Genomic DNA, 24,372 nt, shown 5'->3' on the forward strand with positions numbered 1-24,372 from the left:
CTCACAGGGTCTCAGATGTCAATCAGGTTGAGATGATGCAATCTCTCCACCAACCTCCCCCTCGGTTCACTGCCTGGGGCTTCAATGCTTCATAGTACAGGATGCAATACACAAGTCCATCTCCAAGAGACAATAGCCGGTATCAATGGGTCCGCCTTTCGGAGGCCAGGTCACATTCCAATCTTTGTGAATTCTGCATGTCTTTCTCTCATTTCCTGGATCTCCTGGACTGACTCAATAGTGATCTTGCGATTCTCACAAAGGAGGGGGCTACCCCGCACCCTTTGGCCCCTCCGAGCTGTGGTACATTCATAACAATATGGTATATAACCTGCAATTAATACTCTTCGCAGACATCCATGAAGCAAGAAACCCCATTGAATGAATGACAGAAACATAGAAGCATTGAAGCCCCAAAGCACACTTCCCCCCACCTTTTGCACAAGCAGAAGTATCAGAACCCCCTCCCCCCACTCGCACCAGCAAAAGCAGTGACCCACCCCCACTAGGCAAGCAACAGCAAAAGCCCTCCAAAGAGACATGGATCCAGAGTCCATCAAAACCACAGACCATCACCCAGCACTTCAGCATCTCAGACAGGCTCTGTCTCTCCATCGAGGGAGGGAGTATGGAGACCAGCAGCTTACTGTTCCAATGTTACAATCTTCTGCGTTGCTGCTCCTGACTTGAGAACCAACAGGCTCTCGTTCTTTGTCTAAAGAGCTCCTGGAGCATTTTGTGTGGGTTGTCATGATCTGTTAATTTTTTTTTGATGTTGGCAAGGTTAATTGCTGACCAGAACACCAGGGAAAACTGCTCAGCTCTATTTTGAATTAGTATCATTGGAATCAATGCATCTGCCGATGAAGCAGTTGGGACCATGACTTACTGGCCAAGAGGAATATAATGTTACATGCTTAAATACTGGATGTCTATTGGTAATGCAGTGTTATGCAAGAGTCAGGAGTAAGGGAAGGTAGTATATCTCAGGTCCCTCAAACAGTTTCTTGTATAGAAAACTAAGTCAATTTATGTAGAAACTGAACTTATGACAGAAACGATAACAATTTCTTGTCACAGCCACGGACTCTACCGTGGGGTCTGCGCATCCTCGCAGGTGGGCTGCAGCAATCATGCTCATGAGCGTGCAGCCAATTACTCGTTTCAGTCCATTCGAGACTCTACCAAAAGCCAAGCAATGTTAACGCTCCATGCTCACTGTCGTCCTGGCTCCAGGAAAGAGGATATCCGCTCAGACTGATGCTGTTAAGGAGCAGTATTTATTTAGCATTAAGTTACTACTGCCGAGCTGCTGTAACGGCGTTAGCTTTGGTTTAAGCATTCTGTTTAACAGTTCTGTTGTCCTAACATTTATTATTTTTTTCCTTATTTCTGCACATTTCCCATTAAAAGTCTGAGCTATTCGTTGACTTCAGTCTCTCCATCTCCCTCCCCTCCCCCTACACTTGGGCTATTACACACATTCTTGTAACTTCCCCCAAAGATGCAGCTTTATCTTTCCAGAATAAAAAAGAATGAATGCATGAAAGATGGTTATATACAAATTAAAATATCAATTCCAGTCACATACACCACTGGTGGGGCGAGCCCAAGGCTTGATTACCAGGGTAATGATCTGCTCTGATCAATTGTAGTATTGCAACTGCATGCCCTTAGCACTGGTGATTTTAACAAAGGTACAGTTTGGGATAAGAATATTAAACTATTGAACACTGGAACTCCTAGGCCTTACTTAAACAAAACACAACATTCTTCCATCAACATTGAGGGCCGTGGCCATGGGAGGAGATTAGGAACCCAAGGGCAGCAAGCCCTTAACAATGTGCCAGCCTTGGTGATGTATGGATGGATGGCCATCGTGAAGGAGGTACAGGAGCCTTAGGTCCCAAAAACTACAAAGTTCAGGAACAGTTATTACCTTCAACCATCAGGCTCCTGAACCAGCGTGCATAACTTCATTCACCACAACACTGAATTAATTTGCACTACCTATGGACACACTTTCAAGAGTTCTAAACTACCTTTCCTACTCACCTGGCTTCACCAATCACCTTCTAGCTATCCTCCTTCATCCTCCCCCTACCGTTTTATTCTGGCTTCTTCCTCCTTCCTTCTCAGTCCTAAAGCTGGGTCTCGGCCTGAAACATTGCCTGTCTATTCATTTCCATAGAAGCTTCCTGACCTGCTGAGTTCCTCCAGCACTTTGTGTGTGTCCTGTTCTCAATATCATTTATTTACTTATTAATATTTTTTGTCTTTGCACAGTTTGTCTGATTTAAATGGTTCAATTTAATGTTAGAGAATGGATACAATATACAATCTGAAATTCTTACTGTTCGTAGACAATCCCCAGATCAGAAAACGACTGTCAAAAATATGATAAAGCCCCAAAGCCCCCTCCCCTCCCACACACAAGCGGCTGCAGAGCATCAACCCTCCCCCTCCCCCTCCCCCTATCCCCACTTGCTCCAGTAAAGGCATCAACCCTCCCACCACCCACGACACAGCAATTCTTTTACACACTGGTTGTTTGCTGGCTTTGTTCTACTGTATGCCTGCAAGTAAGTGAGTCTCGGGGTGGTTTATGCTGATGTATGCATACTTTAATAATACATTTACTTTGAAACTTTGGATCTTAGACCCAAAAATGAGGGTGAGGGGGAAATCTAACCTAAGGTGGATCCTCGTCTGCCTGCTCACAATTGAGATTGGCTGCATTTTAAACCCAAGCCACATGACCGGTGGATGAGAGCTTCAACTCTGCTCTGTCATCCTGACTTTCCTGAAGTAAATTGTGGAAGAAATACATTTAACAATTGTCCACAGTAGTTCACTTTCAGTAGTTACATTAATTTGAGGGATTAAACAAATATTTTTTGAATCTTTCAATACAAAGAAAATTGGTTCAGCTAACAGATGGGCTGGAAGCTATTTCAAAGCGTGTAAAATACCAAAACAGATCAGTCTTGGCCAGTTTTACATTCACATTAAACCACTTAGAAACAGAAGGGATCCTAAATCATTATATTGTATTGTGCTTCACAGTAGAGACATTAACATCATCCATAATAATAGTCAAAGGGCTAAAGAGAGGGAGGCACTTAAAATATCCCTAACACCAGAGGAAAATACTACACAAGCTATTGGGTTTAAATGCCAACAGATTCCCTGGACATGATAGCCTGTGCTCTCAGATTTCACAGAACGTGGCTGCACAGATAATTCAACCCCTAGTTGCCATCAACAGAGAGAAAAAAAAAAATTCCTGCGTACTGGACATATCTTCAAGGAATGAAAACTCACAAATATGAGACTATTCAAGAACTAAGGGAGAGACAAAGCAGGAAGATATCATCATTATGTGCTGAGTCATATGACATAGGAAATTATGATCTTATGACTATAATTGTTCTTGGCAAGTTTATCTACGGAAGTGGTTTCTTCTGGGCAGTGCCTTTACAAGATGGGTGACCCCAGCCATTATCAATGCTATTCAGAGATTGTCTGCCCAGAGTCAGTGGCCACATAACCAAGACTTGGCTCATTTGACCATCCACCACCTGCTCTTCTGGCTTCACGTCACCATGATTGGGGGGTTGGGGGGAGGGGGAATGCGCTAAGCAGGTGCTACACCTTACCTAAAGATGAACTGCAGGCTAGCAGAAGAAAGGAGCAGCTTAGACCTCCTTCGGTAGAGAAGTATCTCCACCCCGCCACCCAAGGAAAATATAGGTATGATAATTTAACATCAGCCATTGGTAAAATGCTATCATCCATTTTTAAAGAGGTCAGAGCAGGACACTGAGAAAATCATAAAAACTTTAGAGGTTAAACACAAGAGATTCTGTAGATGCTGGGAATCCAGAGTAACACACACAAAATGCTTAAGGTACTAAGCAGATCAGGCAACATCTATGGAGAGGATTAACGAATTGACGTTTCGGGCCGAGACCCTTCCCAGGTTCTGATGAAGGGTCTCAGGCCGAAATGTTGACTTTTTATTCCTCTCCATACGTGCTACTTGATCTGCTGAGTTCCTCCAGCATTTTGTGTGTTGACACCCAAGAGGAGTTAACGTGGATTTTCAGGCAGGGAAACCATGTTTGAAAAATTTCCTAGATATATGAAATTGTAACAAAACTGGGTGGTTAAAGGGAAATAGTAAATGCAGATAACTCTGAAGAACCTTGTTAGAATTGATGGAGAAAAGCCTGTTTCCCCTGGTAAAGGTACTTGGAATTATGGGCATAGGTTATTTCAGAATAAAAGGCTGCCCATCTAAAGCAGAGATAATTAAGGATTTCTTCTCTCAGAGACTTGTGAATTTCTGGAGTTCTCTACTTCAAAAAGTTATGGAAACAGAATCACTGAATATACACAAGACAAAGATTGACAGATATTTGAAATAGAAAGGAGTCAGACAGTACAGTATAGAGAAAGAGTGAAAAGGAATGTTAAGGCTAAAAGTGGATCAGCCATCTTAATGATCTTACTGAATAACAGAGCGGATTCAAGGGATCAATCGGCCGACTCCTGCTCCAGTTCATTTTAGACCATAAGATATAGGAGCAGAATTAGGCCATTTGGCCCATTGAGTCTGCCCTGCCATTTCATTATGGCTGATCCATTTTTCCTCTCAGCCCCAACCTCCTGCCTTCTCCTGATATCCCTTCGTGCTCTTACTAATCAAGAATCCATCAACCTCTGCCTTAAATATACAGTTCATAAAGATTGGCCTCCACAGCCACCTGTAGCAATGAACTCCACAGATTTGCCACTCTCTGGCTGTAGAAATTCCTCCTCATCTGTTCTAAATTGATGTCATCTCCATTCTAGAAGAGCGCCCCTATAATCTGAGGCAGTGTCCTCTGGTCCTAGACACTCCCACCATAAGAAACGTCCTCTCCACATCAAATCTATCAATGCTTTTCACACTTGATTTTGTCCGCAGTAGAGAAAGAATCATCCCAAAATCAACACCAAAGAAATTATGTTTTTATATTTATTTCATCAAAAATGTTCCTTAAAGATTGTTTCCAAAATGTGAGCCAAAGATCAGATTGATGTACTTAAAACCACATAAAGATAACATGCAACAATACCTGTCTCATTATGAATCCATATCATTGCCTCTGTTGAGTTATGGGTTAAGTTTCCCACACCAACCGTCAGGGGAATTTTCCAAACATAACTAGAATATAATCCATAAAAACAAAGTTAGTATCTTCTCTCCACTACCTAAAGAGTTATTATCATGTTTGCACAGTGCCATCACTGGCAATAATTCTTACCTCAAGATTTGTTAAATAAATATGGAGTGTGAAACAAACAGAGAGACACTTTCGAGTGTCTCGCAGATAAATTGTGGTTAATGTGATCACACCTTTTAAGTGTGCTTGAGTGCCATCTGGATATCCAAACCCAACTGAAAACACCAAAGAGGAGGAGGAAATAACCATTTATTCAAAAATTCTGGTGGCCCTTGCTTTGATAGTTTTAGATTACATTCCCATACAGACTCACTTCAGGAGCCTGGATGAACTGGGAATAACAGAACACATGGCTTAAGTGCTTGACTTTTGTGTTCAATTTGGTAGCTTGTACTTGCCACTTGCTGAAGATCAAAACACTTTTTTAAGTTATTAAAAATATTTTAAATTTCCAATCAAAGTTTCAATTCCATCACAATGCAAATACTTTATAATCTTATGGTAGATCTTACAGCCGTACTAAAACATAATTAGCAAAACTTGCTCTCTTCTTGCTGCTGCCATCTGGAAGGAAATACAGTCGCCTCAGAATTCATACCACCAGGTTCAGGACTCAGCCTCATTTGCCCCATCATTGAAATATTCCCACAACCTATGGATTATTTTCAAGAACTCTTCATCTCATCTTCTTGATATCTATCTATCTATCTATTTATCCATTTATCTATTTATTTATTTATCTATTTATCTATCTATTTATTTATTATTTATATTATTGTTTCTTCTTTTTGCATTTGTACAGTTTGTTATCTTGTGCACTCTGGTTGAGCGTCCTAGTCAGACAGTCCTTCATTGATTCTGTTGTAGTGAGTATTCTATAGATTTATTGAGTATGCCCACAAGGAAATGAATCTCAGGGGTGTACGTCGTGACATATATGTACTTTGGTAATATTTATTTTGAACTTTGAAAATGCACTGTCGGCTTGCAAACTGAAGCAGAAAAAAAAACGGAGTACAGATAAATAGTTAGCTGAATTAGGATGCATGGAGTATTTAATTCTATGCAGACATAAAACGGAGCTTAAAGCTAATGAAGATATTTTATGACTTTTTTCCATCACAGGATGAGATTCCACACATGATGCTGTGGATTCACTGGAAGGTCACCCCTGGTTGGTGATGTGCTGTATCCAAGTGAGCCAGCAGCATAGTGATGCCTAGTTTCAAAATTTGGTCCACGGTGAATAATGGAGATTAACATCAGAATCAGAACAGTAATGACTTGCTATTATATACATAGTACATTCTGAAAGGAGATGAATTTCTAGAAAGCTAAATCCCCAACATGGGGAAAGCTAACATCCAAATTAGTGACAAAATTAGCAAATACTCATCCCACACTTGTGTTAAGTGTAACATCTACATAATGCACATATTACCACATCTCTCAATAACAGTGCCAGCTTCTGTTTTCCTTCTAGTTCACTGCACACTCAAAATAAAATGCAATGTTATTTGTTACCTGCTATTTTTTGAATTTAGATGCATTGATTTTCTTTCAATGTTATAGATGAAGAGATCTTGTTTTACTGTTAAAAGATCAACACTCTTCTCATCCCTGATGATGGTAACCACAGGATAACCCATCTGTAATGTCCAAGAGTCCATGATTTCTTTAATGTTTATGTTTTCCCCCATATTCTGCATGGTCTGCATAAAAGCAAAAAAGTTAAAGTGCAAAAGACCACTTATGCATTCAGCAGGAGAGAATGCAAGGAAATGGAGGATAGGTAGCAGCAGTTCAAGCCCATCAATAATTATTAGTTCATTAAGAAACATGTAAGGGGCTTTGTGAACGCCAAACTGCTGTTCAAAATGATCCTCTAAAAGTTGTCCAATTCCTGCATTCCAACTTCATCTTAAAGTAAATATAAAATAAAATAAAATAAAATAAATACACATACATACACACACAGCCAGGGTGGCCAAGACTTTTGCACAGTACTGTAGTTATTTTATGCTTTACACTGAACTACTATCACCAAAAAAAAAAACAAATGTCACGATACATGTGAGTGATGATAAACCTGATTCTGATATGTGTCTCTATCGTGGACTGAGAGTGGGAAGAGAGAGGTGGGGGAACAGGAAGCACCAGAGTGACATTCTGTAATGATCAATAAACCAATTGTTTGGAATCAAATGACTGACCTGGTGTCTCGGGGCTGAGTGTGTCTATACCTGTGACACTTGACACATCTGTCCCACATCCCTCCCATGGTGCTTCACCCTCACCATTCTCAACATTCTTTACTCTCAAACTCACTCTCTGCTCCACATATAGTACTGTGCAAAAGATTTAAGCACCCTAGATATATATAGATATATATATATATATACACACACACACACACACACACACACACACACACACACACACACTCTATGCATGGTATTGTATAACTATTTTACACTATAGTGCACCGGCCTCCATTAGTCTCAATAGACCATGCATTTGCGCCTTGGGAAGTTTCCAGGGCGCAAGCCTGGGCAAGGTTTTTTTATAGAAAACCGTCAGCTGCCCATGCTGCAAGTCTCCCTTCACGCCACTTATGTTGTCCAAGGGAAGGGCATTAGGACCCATACAGCACCAGTATCGTTGCAGAGCAATATGTGGTTAAGTGCCAAGGACACACACACAGCCTCAGCCAAGGCTCGAACTAGCGACCTTCAGATCACTGGACGAACGGCTTGGCCACTCACCAACACACACTATGATAAACTATGTTCCAATCTTCAGTAAGTCATTAAGCAATCAGAAAATGTTTCATTAGTGATAAGAAAATACGACTGAATTATATCTGAATACGTTACAGTGAGTTTCACTTAAATGAATTATATGAATAAAACTCTGATGTTACCAACAGCACAAAATGTGTGACTTCCTAGTTAGTACTGAATGAATGCTCACGTACATGTATGGTTATGGCTCAGATTTGAATGAAAATTAAAATTAGAGAAAATTGTGAGTAGGCAGACATGGTCAAAAGTTGTGAAGATCCAAAGATTAGAAAGCAGATGCACAACAATGTTATGAAAGATCATAGTGAATTATTAACAATGACTAGTCAAATGATTAGACTTATTCACTGCAAAGGTTGGTGGCAAATAAACTTGAACAGTAATTTCTCAAATAAGACATCCCAGATGTAGACCAAGAAAATATAAATGTAAAAGACTTAAGTTTACTTCCAAAAAGGTGGCATAAATGAAGTCTGAAATCTCATAATCTTTCAATCTTGAAAGGTCAATATTGATTTTAAACAAAGGCGGTAAATTCACTCAGCTTCACTTGCCCCATCATTGAAATGTTCCCACAGCCAATGAAATCACTTTCAAAGACTCTTCATCTCATGTTCTCAATATTTATTGCTTATTTATTTATTGTTATTATTTCTGCATTTTTGTATTCACACAGTTTGTTGTCTTCTGTACTCTGGTTGAACTCCCTAGTTAGGCAGTTTTTCCATTTATTCTGTTATTATTATTATTCCATAGATTTATTGAGTATGCTCAAAAGAAAATGAGCCTCAGGGTTGTACATGGTGACAAATATACACTTCGATAATAAAATTTAATTTGAACTTTGACCTTTGTTAAGCCTACTAACAATATCCCTAGCCCTGAAAATATAATTTACTTCATCTTGTTTCTAGTTATGACTAAAATCTGTGCATAGAATGTTTGGTTATGATCCTAATTCTTCTCCTTCAATCTTGACTCCAATGGTACATACAATATGTATATCACTTTCCATAAAATACTTAAAATGTTAAACAAAAGCTCTGGTTTTTTACTTGCTGATTTCCTGCAATTCCTCAGTCGGACTGTCTACTCAGCCTACTCATGGTAACGAGATCAGCATCGCTGGATGTGACATGGGTGAATTAAAGATACCAGGGGTGATTGACAAGTTTGTGGCCTAAGGAAGGAGTCAATTTTAGAAAACATTTATTTTTCAACATAGTCCCCTCCTACATGTACACACTTAGCCCAGCAGTCGTGGAGCATATGGATCCCTTCTTTGTAGAAGTGGTCCACAGCAGGGGTGATTGATAAGTTTGTGGCCTAAGGTGGAAGGAGATGAGTTATTAACTTCAAACTTTCTGCATTTTCACTCAAAGAGTTGAACTGCGCGTGCATGTAACGAGAGTGCCTTGGACCTCCAGGTGGTCCACAGCAGGGGTGATTGATAAGTTTGTGGCCTAAGGTAGAAGAAGAGTTATACAGCTCTTATTACATGCATGTGCAGTTCAACTCTGATTGAAAATGCAGCAAGTTTGAAGTTAATAACTCATCTCCTTCTACCTTAGGCCACAAACTTTTCAATCACCCCATGCTGTGGATCACTTCTGGAGGTCCAAGGCGCCGACTTCTACAAAGAAGGGATCCGTATGCTCCACGACCGCTGGACAAAGTGTGTAAATGTAGGAAAAATAAATGTGCCAAGTTTTCTAAAATTGACTCCTTCTACCTAAGGCCACAAACTCGACAATCACCCCTCATAACACCCGCCCACACATTGTATCAGGAATGGAGATACCATCCCATGATACTGCTTGAGGTTTCCTCAAGCACTGCAGAGTATGGTGCCCTGGAAGGCCTAGGTAGTGTGGATATGGACAGGACTATTCCTAAAGTGGGGAAGTCTCGACCAAAGGGCACAGCCTCAGAATAGAGGGACGTCTGTTTAGTACAGAGATGAGGAACTTCTTTAGCCAGAGGGTGGTGAATCTATGGAATTCATTGCCACAGGTGGCTATGGAGGCCAAGTCATTGAATATACTTAAGTCAGAGGTTGACAGGTTCTTGATTAGTCAGGGCATCAAAGGCTACTAGAAGAAGGCGGGAGAGTAGGGTTGAGGGAAATGGATCAACCATGGGGAACTGGCAGAGCAGACTCGATGGGCCAAATAGCCTCATTCTGCTCCAACGTCTTGTGGTTTTATAGTGTTAGAACATAGGTAAAATTTTCAATTAATGAACATTATTCTGTTGGAAGGTCACTGACCTCAGAGGAAAATGTGTCACTCTCTCTCAAGATTTTACTTGACAGGCCTAGTGTTTCCAATATTTTCTATCCTTATTTTAGCTTGTCATATTGAAAGATAATATTAACTAAGCAGTGCTACTTTTCAAAATTTGTGGAGTGGGATTATTTGCCATCAGGCTGAAAGCCTCGGTAACCTCGGTAACCCTTATGTGGAACCATGGCTGCACTCAGACATCAGTTTAAATGGATCTTCAGAATTCAGCAGCAGCTATACTGTCATCAAACAGGCTGAGCAACCCGTTATGTCAATGAATGGTTGCAGTTAACAAATAGCATTTTAATTAACACTTTTGATCAACATCATTAAGATAAAAGCTGAAATACAATAAATAAGCTATTTTTCAATTTTAAAAGTCAATTATTTTTTTCCAAAATTCACACATAAAATTAGCTTTTATATAGCTAGATACAAACTAATAATGTATAGCTTAAAATCCCATTAAAAACTCAAAAACCACATGGTAATCCTCAAAAAGGCCGTATCCATCATTAAGGACCCCTATCACCCAAGGGCATGCCCCCTTCTCATTGCTACCATCAAAGAGGTGGTACAGGAGCATGAAGACACACACTCAACAATTCAAGAACAGCTTCTTTCCCTCTTCCATTTGACTTCTCAATGGACATTGAAACCATGAAAACTACCTCACTACTTTTTTGCACTACTTATTTAGTTTAACTATTTAATTCATGTATATACTTAGTAATTCACCTTTTTTCATTATTATATATGGCATTGTACTGCTGCCACAAAAGCAGCAAATTTTACGACAATTGCCAGTGATATTAATTCTGATTCTGCAATAAACCATGGCATTTTCAAATTAATTTAATACAGAATTAATATGTTTAAGCTGAGGTCAATCCAAGTGATGGCTAATTAGCAAATTGGTGTTGGTTAGAGCTATCATAGAAAGAGATAGGTAGATGAAGTGAGATGTCATCAGTGTGATTTTGTTAAACAGGAGAGAAGGCTTGAAGAGCTAAACTACTGCTGTTCCTCAGATTGGCTGTTTCTTGCACAATAACTTATTATGTCACACAAACATTACACATATATACAGCACATTGTTCATTCATTATGTGCCATGTCACATGATGTGGGCGATCATGGTCTTTCCATGACCATGATTGTTCTCAGCAAATTTTTCTACAGAAGTGGTTTGCCATTGCCTTCTTCTGGGCAGTGTCTTTACAAGATCGGCGGCCCCAGCCGTTATCAATACTCACTGTCTGGTGTCTGCGGTCTCATAACCATGTCTTGTGATATGCACCAGCTGCTCATATGGCCATCCACCGCCTGCTCCCATGGCTTCACATGACCCTGATCAGGGGGCTAAGCAAGTGCCACACCTTGACAAAGGGTGACCTGCAGGATAGCGGAGGGAAGGAGCACCTTACACTTCCTTTGGTGGTGATGAACCACCACACTGCCATCCCATTATGTCACCCATATTCATCAGTTTTTATCTAAATTCTATCTAATGTGTTACTCTTCCATATTCTGCAGCAACTCTATGAGTGAGATACACCAGCTAGTTGAGTGGTGTCGCAGCAACAACCTTGCAGTCAATGTCAGTAAGACTAAAGAACTGGTTGTGGAATTCAGGAACAGTAAGACGAGTGAACATACACCAATCCTCATAGAAGGATCAGAGGTGGAGAGAGTGAGCAGTTTCAAGTTCCTGGGTGTCAATATCTCTGAGGACCTAACCTGGACCCAACATATTGATGCAGCTATAAAGAAGGCAAGATAGTGGCTTTGCTTCATTAGGGGCTTGAGGATATTTGGTATGTCACCAAAAATACTTCTAAATTTCTATAGCTGTACCGTTGAGAGCATTCTGACTGTCTGTATCACCATCTGGTATGGAGGGGCACTATCCTCTGTTGTATCCTGGACATTATAAAGGAGTGATGCCTTAGGAAGGCAATGCCTATCATTAAGGACCTCCACCACCTAGGACATGCCCTCTTCTCATTGCTACCATCAGGAGGGAGTACAGAAGCCTGGAGACACACACTAATGATTCAAGAACGGCTTCTTCCCCCTGCCATCCGATTTCTGAATGGACATTGAGCCCATGAACACTGCGCCCATGAACACTGCCTTGCTACCTTTTTTTTAATTGCCTTTTGTTTGTACTACTTATTTAATTTAACTACTTAATACATATATGCTTACTGTAATTCACAGTTTTCTTTTTCTCTTAATTGTCACATATTGCATTGTACTGCTGCAAAGACAACAAATTTCACAGCATATGCCAGTGATATTAAACCTGATTATGATCACACAGCGCCACATTTGAAATCAGGTGCTACAAATGCAGAATGTTGCTCATCACAAACCCATCAACCACAAAAAACACGCTGAACTCAAAATGATGCACGTTTTGCAGAACAACAAAAGTTACAGGCAATACCAAAGCTAACAGAGATACTGCTAATAAAAGTGCTTGAGCCCTGTAGCAAATGTTGTGGCATTGGCAGTGTTTTCCTGCCGATCTCCCTAGTTTTCCTCGAGTGCTCCCATTCCTTCCACATCCCAAATAGGTTGTTAGGTTAATGAACAGCTATGTTTTGTACCTATTGTGCAGTAGAGTCATAAAATCCAGGGGTAGAGGGTGGATGTTGTTGGGAATAAGGGAAGAATAGGTGTTAGGAATAAAACTACTGGAGAATGGGATTGCTTTGTGAGCCGACCATAAGCACAATGGTCCAAAACTGCCTCCTGTGTAGAATTCAACACTACATACCCATTATCTCCATTCTTCTTTAAAATAATACAGCCACATTAATCTCCTTTGCACCAACTAAGACATGCTGTTGTTTTCTATGTATATTTTGTTGCCAGCTATTTCATTACATATCTTATCAGTCTTTGTGTTTGATTTATACTTTGTCAGTCCTTGTTCGTTTGTGTGTAGTTTTTCATTGATTCTATTGTATTTCTTTGTTCTACAGCGAACGCCTCCAAGAAAATTAATCTTAGGGTAGTATAATCTTAATAATTTTACTTTGAACTTTAATAATAGGCATCCATTACTCTCGTGAGACCATGGATTTGCGCCTTGGAAGGTTTCTGGGGTGCAGGCCTGGGCAGGGTTGTTTGGGAGACCAGCAGTTGCCCAAGCTGCAAGCCTTCCCCTCTCCACACCACCGGATGTTGTCCAAGGGAAGGGCACTAGGACCCAAGCAGCTTGGCACCAGTGTTGTCGCAGAGCAACGTGTGGTTCAGTGCCTTGCTCAAGGACACAAACACGCTGCCTCAGCTGAGGCTCAAACCAGTGACCTTCAGATCACTAGTTCGACGCCTTATCCACTAAGCCACGCACCAGCACTTTGAACTTTAAACTTTGAAATATTATCTATTAAAGGGAGATTAGCTTTATTTGTCACATGTACATTGAAACACACAGCAAAATGCTTCATATCAGTGAGAATTGTGCAGAGTGTCGCAGTGATTGCAGGTGTTGCTGTGTTTCCTGTGCCAACGTAGCATGCCCATATGCTATATTCATCATAGGCAGTACTATTGTTTCTCCTGCAGTATTGTAAGCCACCAGGCCAAAACCACTGGTATTTCTAGCTCAAAAACTAGAAATGAACAGTAATCCAGACAGACACTATCACATACTGTTGTTTGAAACTTAGCTGTGGGTATTGTGCAATCGTAACAACTGGCAGCAAGAGCTTGATAAGGTTCCTCCCTTGTTTCCACACTGTTAAGCAGCGTTCACAGCATCTGCAAAGTTCACTGTAACACTGGCATTGTAACCATTCAGCTCAGACTAATCACAGGTTTAAAAAAAAAATGCTTACCTCTTTAAGTGTGTTCCATAAGTCATCTCTCCCTGCATTGCCATACATGTGAACCTTCAAAAATTCCTAGATTAGTAACAAAAAACAACTGGACTGAGAAAACTGAACAAAAGTTGTACAAATATCCCATTCCACCAAAATACAACTAGTATGTACAAAAACCACTGGCATTTGATTATATTAAAGGCCATAAATCAAGTGCATTAATGCAATTAATTATATTTCTTGGCACAGAAGGACCATAATTCTTCTCCACAAAATATCACTTGGGGAGGAATATTTATCTCTATCATCATCATTATGTGCCGTGTTGTATGGCGTGGGTGATCATGGTCTTTCCATGACCATGATAGTTCTTGGCAAATTCTCTACAGAAGTGGTTTGCCATTGCTTCCTTCTGGACAGTGTCTTTACAAGATGGGTGCCCCAGTCATTATCAATACACTTCAGAGATTGTCTGCCTGGAGTCAGTGGTCGCATAACCAGGACTTGTGACATGCACCAGCTGCTCATACGACCATCCACCACCTGCTCCCATGGTTTCACAAAACCCTGATCTACATTGTCCCAATAGCTAATATTAAAGATCAGTCCTGTGGTGCTTTACCTGTAACTCTGCCTCTTATGCGTCTCATATCTTCATGGTTAAATTATCAATAATAATATTTTAAAAAACAGGAAATACCATGAAGAGCAAATATAATGTAAGCAAGAAAATACACTTGTTCCACCAAAAGATCGGATTGATTATACTTAATATTGCTGTCCATTATCCACTTCATAACCATGTTGGTCACCAGGACAAAGGAAAGGTACCCAGTTTACCCAGAGAACAGTGACCCAGTGACTTGGCAGTCTTTCATTGAATCTATTATGGTTATTATTCTATAGCTTTACTGAGAATGCCCACAAGAAAATGAATCCCAGGGTTGTATATGGAGACATATATGTACTGTACTTTGATAATAAATTTGCAACTTTGAACTTTGAGATAAGAAGGTGAATGTCAGACTCAAACTTCTAGCCAGCTGGACTTCACTTCAACAGATGGGTCTGACTTTATAAACCAACCTCAAATTGCAGATTGGAATACAGTAATGAAATCCTTAAATCTGCCTGGTACGTGCAACAAGTGTGAATCATATTTTGATGGCAGTGATGCTTTGCGAATCATATCAAACAGGTTGCCATTAATATAAAATTATGATACCCCTAATTTATTAAAATGATTGATACTACAAAAGAGGTGGGGGTTGGCGATCGCAATGAGGGGAGTGACCCATGATAATGGTGTAACCAGCAGAAACACAATACTTATTAAGCTCCCATTTCTTGTTGTGTTTTTCTTTATTTAGTCATTTTAGAGATTTGTGCTTCACTGGATAGGCCAGCATTTATTGTACATCCCTAATTGTCCTCGAGAAGGTTACGATGAGCTACTACAGCTGTTCTGGTGAAGGTACAGTATGCCCATAGCACTGTTGAGTAGGGAATTTCAGCATTTATATAGAGAAACAATGAAAGAGTAGTTATATATTCCTATGGTGAGATGGTCAAGTTAAGTCAGGTCAACGCTACCATCATTTAACTATATGCTACATGTATACCGTCAATTGAGACAGCATTTCCCTGGACCAGTGTGTAAAGCACAGTAGTACACATAACACACAATAACTTAGGAAAGTAAGAATTAGATCAGAAATTAATTACACATTGATAAACAAAGTAACCATATATAACCATATAACAATTACAGCACGGAAACAGGCCATCTCGGCCCTTCTAGTCCGTGCCAACGCTTACACTCACCTAGTCCCACTGGCCCGCACTCAGCCCATAACCCTCCATTCCTTTCCTATCCATATATCTATGCATAAATTAAATATTGAATATATAAAGTAATGTGCATAAATTAAATATTGAAGGGCACAGAACAAATTAACCAGTAAAACTTCAAATGTGATGCATCAGGGAGCTCAGAAGCCTAATAGCCTGAGGGCATTATCAAGGATATTATTTAGGATCCCATCCATCCATACAGTATCCTCTTCGACTTTCTACCACCAGGCAGGAGACTCCAATGTATAAAGACAAGAACAGTCAGGCTGGGAAACACTGTGAAGCACTCGTGATATATGTCCCCAGTGGATGGTAGGGAGACCCCATGATCCTCTCAGCTATTCTCACAGTTCAGTCAGAACTTCCGGTCTGATACACCTTAGAGGGGAATCCGCAGGCGCTAGTTCTCCCACATGCCGGCAGCCATTATCCCAGTGGAAACCACAGGCTTGGAAGCTGCTGTCAGAGTGGTCTGGGCATGTAACTGTATTGATTATGTAAATGACACACACTGCATACCAGTGGGAGAGGGAGTGAAGTTTAGGATGGCTAATGGGGTGCTGATTGGGCGGACTGCATTGGTGTTATACTCCTTGAGATTTGAACTCAACTGTTATATTTCAACTTGTGTCATGTCAATGGGAGAAGAGACGTAGGCTAAGTGAAAGGAAGTCACTCAACCAATCTTTGACCTTCTCATGTAACCATGGATTTTCATGTTGCTGGTCCAGTTACTTTTTAAAAATTTATTTATTGAGATACAGCGCAGAACAGGCCCTTCCAGCCCTTCAAGCTCCACTGCAGAGCAAGCCCCTGATTTAACCCAAGCCTACACTCTGAGTAAAGGGGGGTAATTTCTTTACTCAGAGAGTGGTAGCTGTGTGGAACGAGCTTCCAGTAGAAGTGGTAGAGGCAGGTTCAATATTGTCATTTAAAGTAAAATTGGATAGGTATATGTACAGGAAAGAAATGGAGGGTTATGAACTGAGTGCAGGTCGGTGGGACTAGGTGAGAGTAAGCGTTCAGCACGGACTAGAAGGGCCAAGATGGCCTGTTTCCATGCTGTAATTGTTACATGGTTTAATCACAGGACAATTTACAATGACCAGTTAACCTACCAACCAGTATGTTGTTGGACTGTGGGACGAAACTGGAGCACCCTTTGTCACGGGGAGAAAGTAAAACTCCTTTCAAGCAGCAGTGGGATTTGAACTTGGGCCATTGGTACTATAAAGCTTTGAGATAATCTCTGCATTACCATGCTGCCCCAATTTTTTGTTCTGGTTAATGCTGACATCAGGGTATTGTTAGTGAAGGACTTTAAAATGTACTTGAGCAACAGTGACTTATATTTATGTTTTATAGTTACAAAAAAAAGTCAACTGGATAATCATATCCATTGGAATAAATTGTCAATAAGTCCAGAAAGCTTTAACCAATCTATAAGTTAATCATGCAACAAGGATCATGGAATCATTGCTAGTCATTGACCTATAAGCATTAATAAATCCCAAGTACAAAGACTAAGATTCAGGAAAAATGTGAGAACAAAGAACGAGAGCCAACTTGAATTTAAACCCACTATTCATAGCTCCTTGATATTCCAATATTCCAATATATCCATTTTCTGACAGGGAAAAAACTTCCAGACATTGCAAAAATTTCAGTAAGCTTATATTTTATATTACTAAAGCCCCCAGGAAAAACTGCAGATACTTTAAAACAACATAACAACATATCTTGTGTGTGTACAATTACATCTAATTGTAATTCTCAAATTTTATTATTATATATATTGCATTGTTCTGTTGCCACAAAATAACAAATGTTAGTGATCTTAGACCTAATTCTCATTCTGATTCTTTACCTAGAATAATGATAAAGTAGTATTAGTTCTTGTTCTATACTTATTCCATTTAATATTGTCCTCCATGATTTGAATATATCCACAACCAAGGGTTTTAGTTTGAAATCCACCACAGAAAACTCTAATTATTTAATTGGAGATTGGGATTAAGTTCATGCGAACTCCATTAGGCATCTGCACGATTCACATGGAGCTTTTCACTACACAGTCCTGCTTCAGCAAAAATATTTCCCATTTTATCAGGCTATGTAGGGAATGCTGGACAAGCTCAGCAGGTCAGGCAGTATCTATGATAGTCATCGTTCTGGGTCAAGGCCCTTCAGCTAGACCCAGGTACCACCAGAAACCTCTCCCCCACTGAGTTCCTCCAGATTTTCCTGTGTTGCAGTCTCCTGTATTTCTATGTAAGAAATCTAGTCTCAATGACTCTATCTGGATCTGACAACAATATTTTTGGCTGGATGTACTTTTAGTGGTGTATATTGGGCTGTATAATTGTTATTTTCTTTGCTGATTAGTTTTATATGCCTGTTTGAATTTTACCAATCCAGATGTAACTGTTTAATATGTTTCCTAGTGGTCACAGCATGTATATGCAAATGCCCAATGGTTAACTGATTAGTTAACTCTTATCTACAAATTTGAATGGAATGTTTCTGATCTGTGATAGAACGAGAGTGAACATGATACCCTAATGCTTTTTCAATTTTTTTCTGTTCTCTGCTACTAGCCCATTTCCAATTCTCTGTGTTCAATTAGTGCTTAATAAAATGATTTTGAAGCCACAAGTTTTATGCCGCTTCCTTGACTTCTGAAAGAACCTTGGATTAAAAACATCGGAATCCACCAGTGGTAACTACCTGCTTTTTTATTTTTCTTGATCCCACATGCCCCACAAGATTTTTCCACATGTACGCCAAGTTCCAACCTATATATTTTTGTCTGATAATGTGATATAAAATGAGGGAAGGTGTGAGGTTCCAACAGTCAAATTAAGTACAGATAACCCTATGCAATAATCCAAGGTTCTACTTCTGGCATCAAATGGTTGTTGTGACGTGTCTAGTGTGGTAGTGTAGTGGGTAGTGCTTGTCACTCTCACTTTCAGCTTCCAATGCCGGCTAGCAGTCTCACGAAAAGGAGAGCTGAATATGTAAGTCAGTACACAGTACACAGTACACAGTACACAGCCTCTCCAACAGCGAGCCTCATGTTGTGCCTCCTCACAAGCGACACACAGGAAATGAACTCCTTTCGGACTCAGGCTGAACTACTGACAACAGTGAGGCGGTCTGGCCCTTGCACATGTAGCATGCAGCCCCACTGATGTGTGGTAATGCCCTGATGCTCATGAAATGGATCCCCAGCTAAGGGTAAATAGCCCCACTTCCTTGTGGGCCGCCTCGGGAGAGACAAAGGCTACTGGAGTAAACCCAGACAGCAAATCCGGAATGGAGCTGCTGTGGTGACTACACAATATTGAACATCGTTCCAGCAGCTCCCGCAGCCAAGCTGGTGCCAAATGTATTGCTTCAAAAGCTTTCCTTTGGACTATACTAGTGAGGCCGAGAGGAGGATCTTGACAACTGGACATCTCAGGATCTCCATACCTTCCACCCAGACTCGTGATGAAAATGATCATCACCCATTGTCCTTCGGGACAGACAGATGCCAACCAACCATCTATTGCGTCTGCATCGGACACAGTAGGTTTGGGGTTTCTCTCTCTATATATTATATATACACACACATACATACTCACACATTCCTAAGCAGCTCAGGTTGTTTGTGGAAATTTGAGTTTATCTTAAACAACACAAGAGAAAACTATTCAGTGAAAGCCCAAGCAGTAACACTGCATTGTCACAATTCCTTATTTCAGGTGACGCTTGACTCTATTATATTTAATATATTCATTAATATATTTTAAGTAGTGACCCAGTTGTTCCATAGGTGTTAAGTTTATGCAGATTGTGTTTAAAAAAGAACATCTAAGAACCCCTGTGGAGCTTGGGGAAAAAAAACAAATTGCTCTCCTTTATTATAATTACACTGCAGGTGAAAGGAAATTTAGTTCTGCCGATTAGTGCACATTAGGGAGACATTAACATTTCACAAGTTATGTTCAAAATGAATTAGACAGAATCACATTAAACATGAAGCACTACAAGCAACATTAAATTCCAATTGTAACATAACTTATTGATCAAATATCTGTAGAACATTTACGTACTTGAAATAATGATCTTGGTGCACAGTACAAGTCAGTAACTTGATATAAGTAAGAAACAGTATTTCAAAGCTCCAACCTGTGCTATTTGGTCTAACCCGTCTGAGGCCATGTCTTATAAGTGGTTCAGTGCTCCCTATATAATGACAGCATGACGGAGAGTGCTCGGTAAATGCACTACACACGTGTGCACACACACACACTCACACAGCCTTGTCATTCTCTTGTTGCGCTGAGCGTTCGCACTTCAATGACTTCCTCCATATATTCTCATAACGGGTTCTAAACTGAGCTGATGAGCTCAAGTTGGCTTTATGGTGCCTTTCCCGCCATATGTGCCTGTTGTTTGTATATTCCATTTAAGGTAGATATTTCTGTTTATTTTATAATATGATTGCATCCACATTCTAATTCTAATCATATTCTAATTCATGTATAGTCTGCAGTAAATACTGTGGATGATTAAAGATGGTATATCTTGGTGCCGAGTAAAAGGGGATCATCGTTCTCATTGGGAGAGGGAGAGAGGGGAGAGGGAGAAGAGAGAGAGACAGACACCCACCAGGAGTTCACACTGGACAAATAGTATGCAGCTATTATTGTGTTTTCTGGTAGATACCTTTTTGTAATCCCGCTAGCTTGCACTGTTGTTGTTCCTCTCCGTGCCTTGTGGTGCATTGACTGGCAACCCTGCCGTACCTTTAGCATCTGTCTGTTTTTACGAGGCCGAGTTGCAAGCTCAACGCTTAACCCAGAATGGATGGAAAGTGTACAAGGAGGCAGCTAGACTTGAACCTGGGACCACTTGCCTTGAAGTCCAGTGTGGATACCATTGCACCACTCGCCGGCTAATGCCTTTCTTTCCCTTCCCTACTTAACTGTCTGCCCAAAAGCCTCTTAAATGTAGTAACTGTAAGTGATGTGAGGTTAGAAGTAAATCCACCTTTGGCTGGCTAACTGGTTCTAGAGCCATTTACACAGCAAATGGAATCTCATTGACTCTCCATTTGGCTTTGGAGCACCTGGTCAACAGCAAAACATATGTCAGGCTGCTGTTCATGGATTACAGCTTAGCATTTTATACCATCATTCCCTCTACTAATTAACGAGTTTCACAATCTGGGCCTCTGTACCTCCCTCAACAACTGAATCCTGACCTTGTTATTAGGAGACCACAGTCAATATCGTAGTGCAGTGGTTAGCACAATGCTTTGCAGTACCAGTGACTTGGGTTCAATTCCTGCTGCTGTCTGTAAGGAGTTTGTTTGTTCTCCCCGTGACTGCGTGGTTTTCCTCCAGGTACTCTGGTTTCCTCCCACAGTCCAAAGTTGTACAAATTGCTATGTTAATTAGTAATTGGATATTGTCCCATGATTAGGCTAGGGGGTTGATGAGTGGTGCAGCTCAAAGGGACAGAGTGCCTATTCTGCTCTGTATCTCAATAAATACACATAGATGAGTAATAACAACTCATCCTCACTTTCAGTCAGCACAGAGGTACCTCAAAGATGCATGCTTAGCCCACTATTCCACTCTCTCTAGACCAGAGATTCCCAAATTTTTTTATGCTATGAACCCCTACCATTAACTGAAGGGTCTGTGGACCCCAGGTTGGGAACACCTGCTCTAGACTCATGTCTGTGAGGCTAGCACAGCTCAAATGCCATTCATAAATTCACAAATGACAGCACTGGTGCTGGTAAGATCTCAGACAGCAATAAGGAGGTGTATGGGGGACGAGATAGAGTGACTGGTTGAGCAGTGTCACCACAACAACTTTGCACTCTATTTGAGCAAGACCAAGAAATTGAGTGTCAACTTCAGGAAGGGGAATTTGGGAGAATACAGACTAATCGTCATTGAGGGGTCAGCGGTGGGAAGGGTGACTAGGCATCAACATTTCTTGGGCCTAACATATTGATGCAATCTAAAAGAAGGCACTCCAATCGTTCCAGTTTGCAAGGAGTTTGAGGAGATCTGGTTTGTCAGAAAAGACTTGCAAATTTCTGCAGATGTACATTGGAGAGTATTTTGACTGGTTACATCACTACCAGGAGCAGACAATCTATTTCCAAACTTTGTTACAGGGAGGAATTATCAAGAGGACACAGAGTCTGCTTTAAGGATGTTCCCTGAGGAGGTGTAATTTGTAGAATTCTTGGACTGTGGCCAGTCAAAACGGAGGAAGAATGGAGAGGATGTGGTGTGCTGCTCTTGTCACCTACCTACAGGAAAGATGTCAATAAGATTGAAAGATTGTGGAGAAAACTTACAAGATGTTACTGGGATTTCAGGACTTGGGTTATAGGGAAAGGTTGAAAGGGTTAGGACTTTATTCCTTAGAATGTAGAAGAACGAGGGGAGATTTGATAGAGGTATACAAAATGATGAGGGATATAGATTGGGTAAATGCAAGCAGGCTTTTTCCACTGAGATTGGGTGTGACAAGAACTGGAGACCATGGGTTAAGGGTGAAAGGTGAAATGTTTAAGGGAACCAAGAAGGGGAACCTCTTCACTCAGAGGGTGTGGAAATTGAGAACAAGCTGCCAACACAATTGGTGATTTCAACACTTATGAGAAGTTTGGATAGATACATGGGGGGGTGGTGGTATTCAGGACTGTGGTCAAGGTGCATCTCAATGGAACCAGGCAAGTTAATCATTGGCCCTGGAACATATGGGTCAAAGGAGCCTGTTTCTCTTCTGTAGTGTTCTGTGATTCCACTACGGCTGAAGGAGCTGTGTTTAGTCATCGGCAGGATGCAAAATCCAGTGGAATGGGTGGAAGAGGTAAAAATTCCCCAAATATCCAACCAGCCACTCCATCAAGTTCCTGCAGCAGAGTCTGCAGATTCAGCAGTCTTTTCAGTCAAGTCTAATCTCAGAGAAATGCAGCTCAGGGATTGAAGAAGAATTGGAGATTCTAAGTCATTTAATACTGACAATTCTGCCATCTGATTGATGGACTTCGGAGTGAATATGGCAATATAATCAATGTATTGAGCACAGGAGGTGGGATATTATGTCCAAATTGTATAAGATGATAGAGAAGCCTGATTTGGAGTATTGTGTGCAGTTTTGGTCATCTATTTATATGATAGATGGAAATAAGGTTTAAAGGTTGCAATAATATTTATATGATGAGTTATATGGAAAGATTGACTTTATTCCTTGAAACATAGAAGGCTGAGAGAAGATTGAAAATTATGAGGGATATAGATAGGGTAAATGCAAGCACGTTTTTTTCCACTAATGTTGGGTAGAACTACAACCAGACGTCATGTGTTAAGGGTGAAAGGTGTGTTATGCGCTGGGAAAAGTTTCACTGCTAATGTGGTTGTTCTGTAGCAGTAGTGTTTCAGTTATGACTAGAGATAACAGGGGCTTTGGAATGTGGGCAGTCCAATGAAGGGAGTGTTTTTTTTCTTAATGTGTGCTCGAGAGCGAATTGTTTTGTCTTTTGTTCGGCAACAGTTGGAAAAAGAAGATGCTAGAATGGAGAGGTCGTAGACTGGCAGGACGGAGTGGACTTGGAATGGGGCCAGAAGTTGACAACACCAGGGGGAAATTGATGGAGGACTAATGGACAGGAAACTGCAAACTCCAATGTGCACATTAAACTGTTTTTAGCAGGTCCTTTTCTTTTTGTTTTTTTTTACTAACCCTCCAGTCAAATTAAGAATTATAAAGCTAAATTGTTTAATTGCATATGGCGTACTGTCTGTTATTTTGTGGTACTGATTTGTAAGGGGGAACACATCATGCAGCATCCACACAAAGAAGAGGTTTTGCACCTCAGATTTCAAATGGTAGACGGGGCCAGGGACCGTCTTCCCTGGACTAACACTGCCAAACAAACTTGAGGGTTACAAATGTGAGGGCTCGTCCGGGATTTATTTTATTGGATGCTGTGGGATTGCCCTGAGCACTGAACCAGTGGGTTGTGTGTTTAAGTGTGTGCTGGTATGGATGCTACCGGGATGGAGCGGTAGTGTGTATTCACGGGCGTTACCAGTAACTAATGTGTACGTGTTGAGTGCGGTAGATTTTCATACTCCTAATGAATTGCTAATTCAACTTTTAAGTACTGTTAAAGCTGTAGGCAAAATTATGATTGTGGGGTGGAGATTTGATAAAATGGCGGGCACATCCTTTGTTTTAGTTCGGTTTGGAGATCAGCAAGAAGAGCAGGTGGAGTCAACATGCTGGTCATCTGGTCCACTGCTACAACTGTAACTGAAATGAAGCTACCAAGTACTCACCA

At 40.6% G+C, this 24,372-nt stretch overlaps 1 protein-coding gene across 1 annotated transcript in view; it reads right to left on the reverse strand.

The window, feature by feature from the left end:
- LOC132397846 (thyrotropin-releasing hormone-degrading ectoenzyme-like) overlaps positions 1 to 24,372 on the reverse strand; it is a 169,673-nt gene that overhangs the window by 40,381 nt on the left and 104,920 nt on the right. The window contains exons 8-10 of the mRNA XM_059976595.1: positions 14,172 to 14,237; positions 6,756 to 6,943; positions 5,124 to 5,212 (exon numbers count right to left, since the gene is read on the reverse strand). Coding sequence (XP_059832578.1) covers positions 5,124 to 5,212; positions 6,756 to 6,943; positions 14,172 to 14,237 — 343 coding nt within the window. The remainder of the gene's footprint in view (positions 1 to 5,123; positions 5,213 to 6,755; positions 6,944 to 14,171; positions 14,238 to 24,372) is intronic.

The sequence above is a fragment of the Hypanus sabinus genome, chromosome 8, assembly GCF_030144855.1.
Source record: "Hypanus sabinus isolate sHypSab1 chromosome 8, sHypSab1.hap1, whole genome shotgun sequence".
Classification (NCBI taxonomy): Eukaryota; Metazoa; Chordata; class Chondrichthyes; order Myliobatiformes; family Dasyatidae; genus Hypanus; species Hypanus sabinus.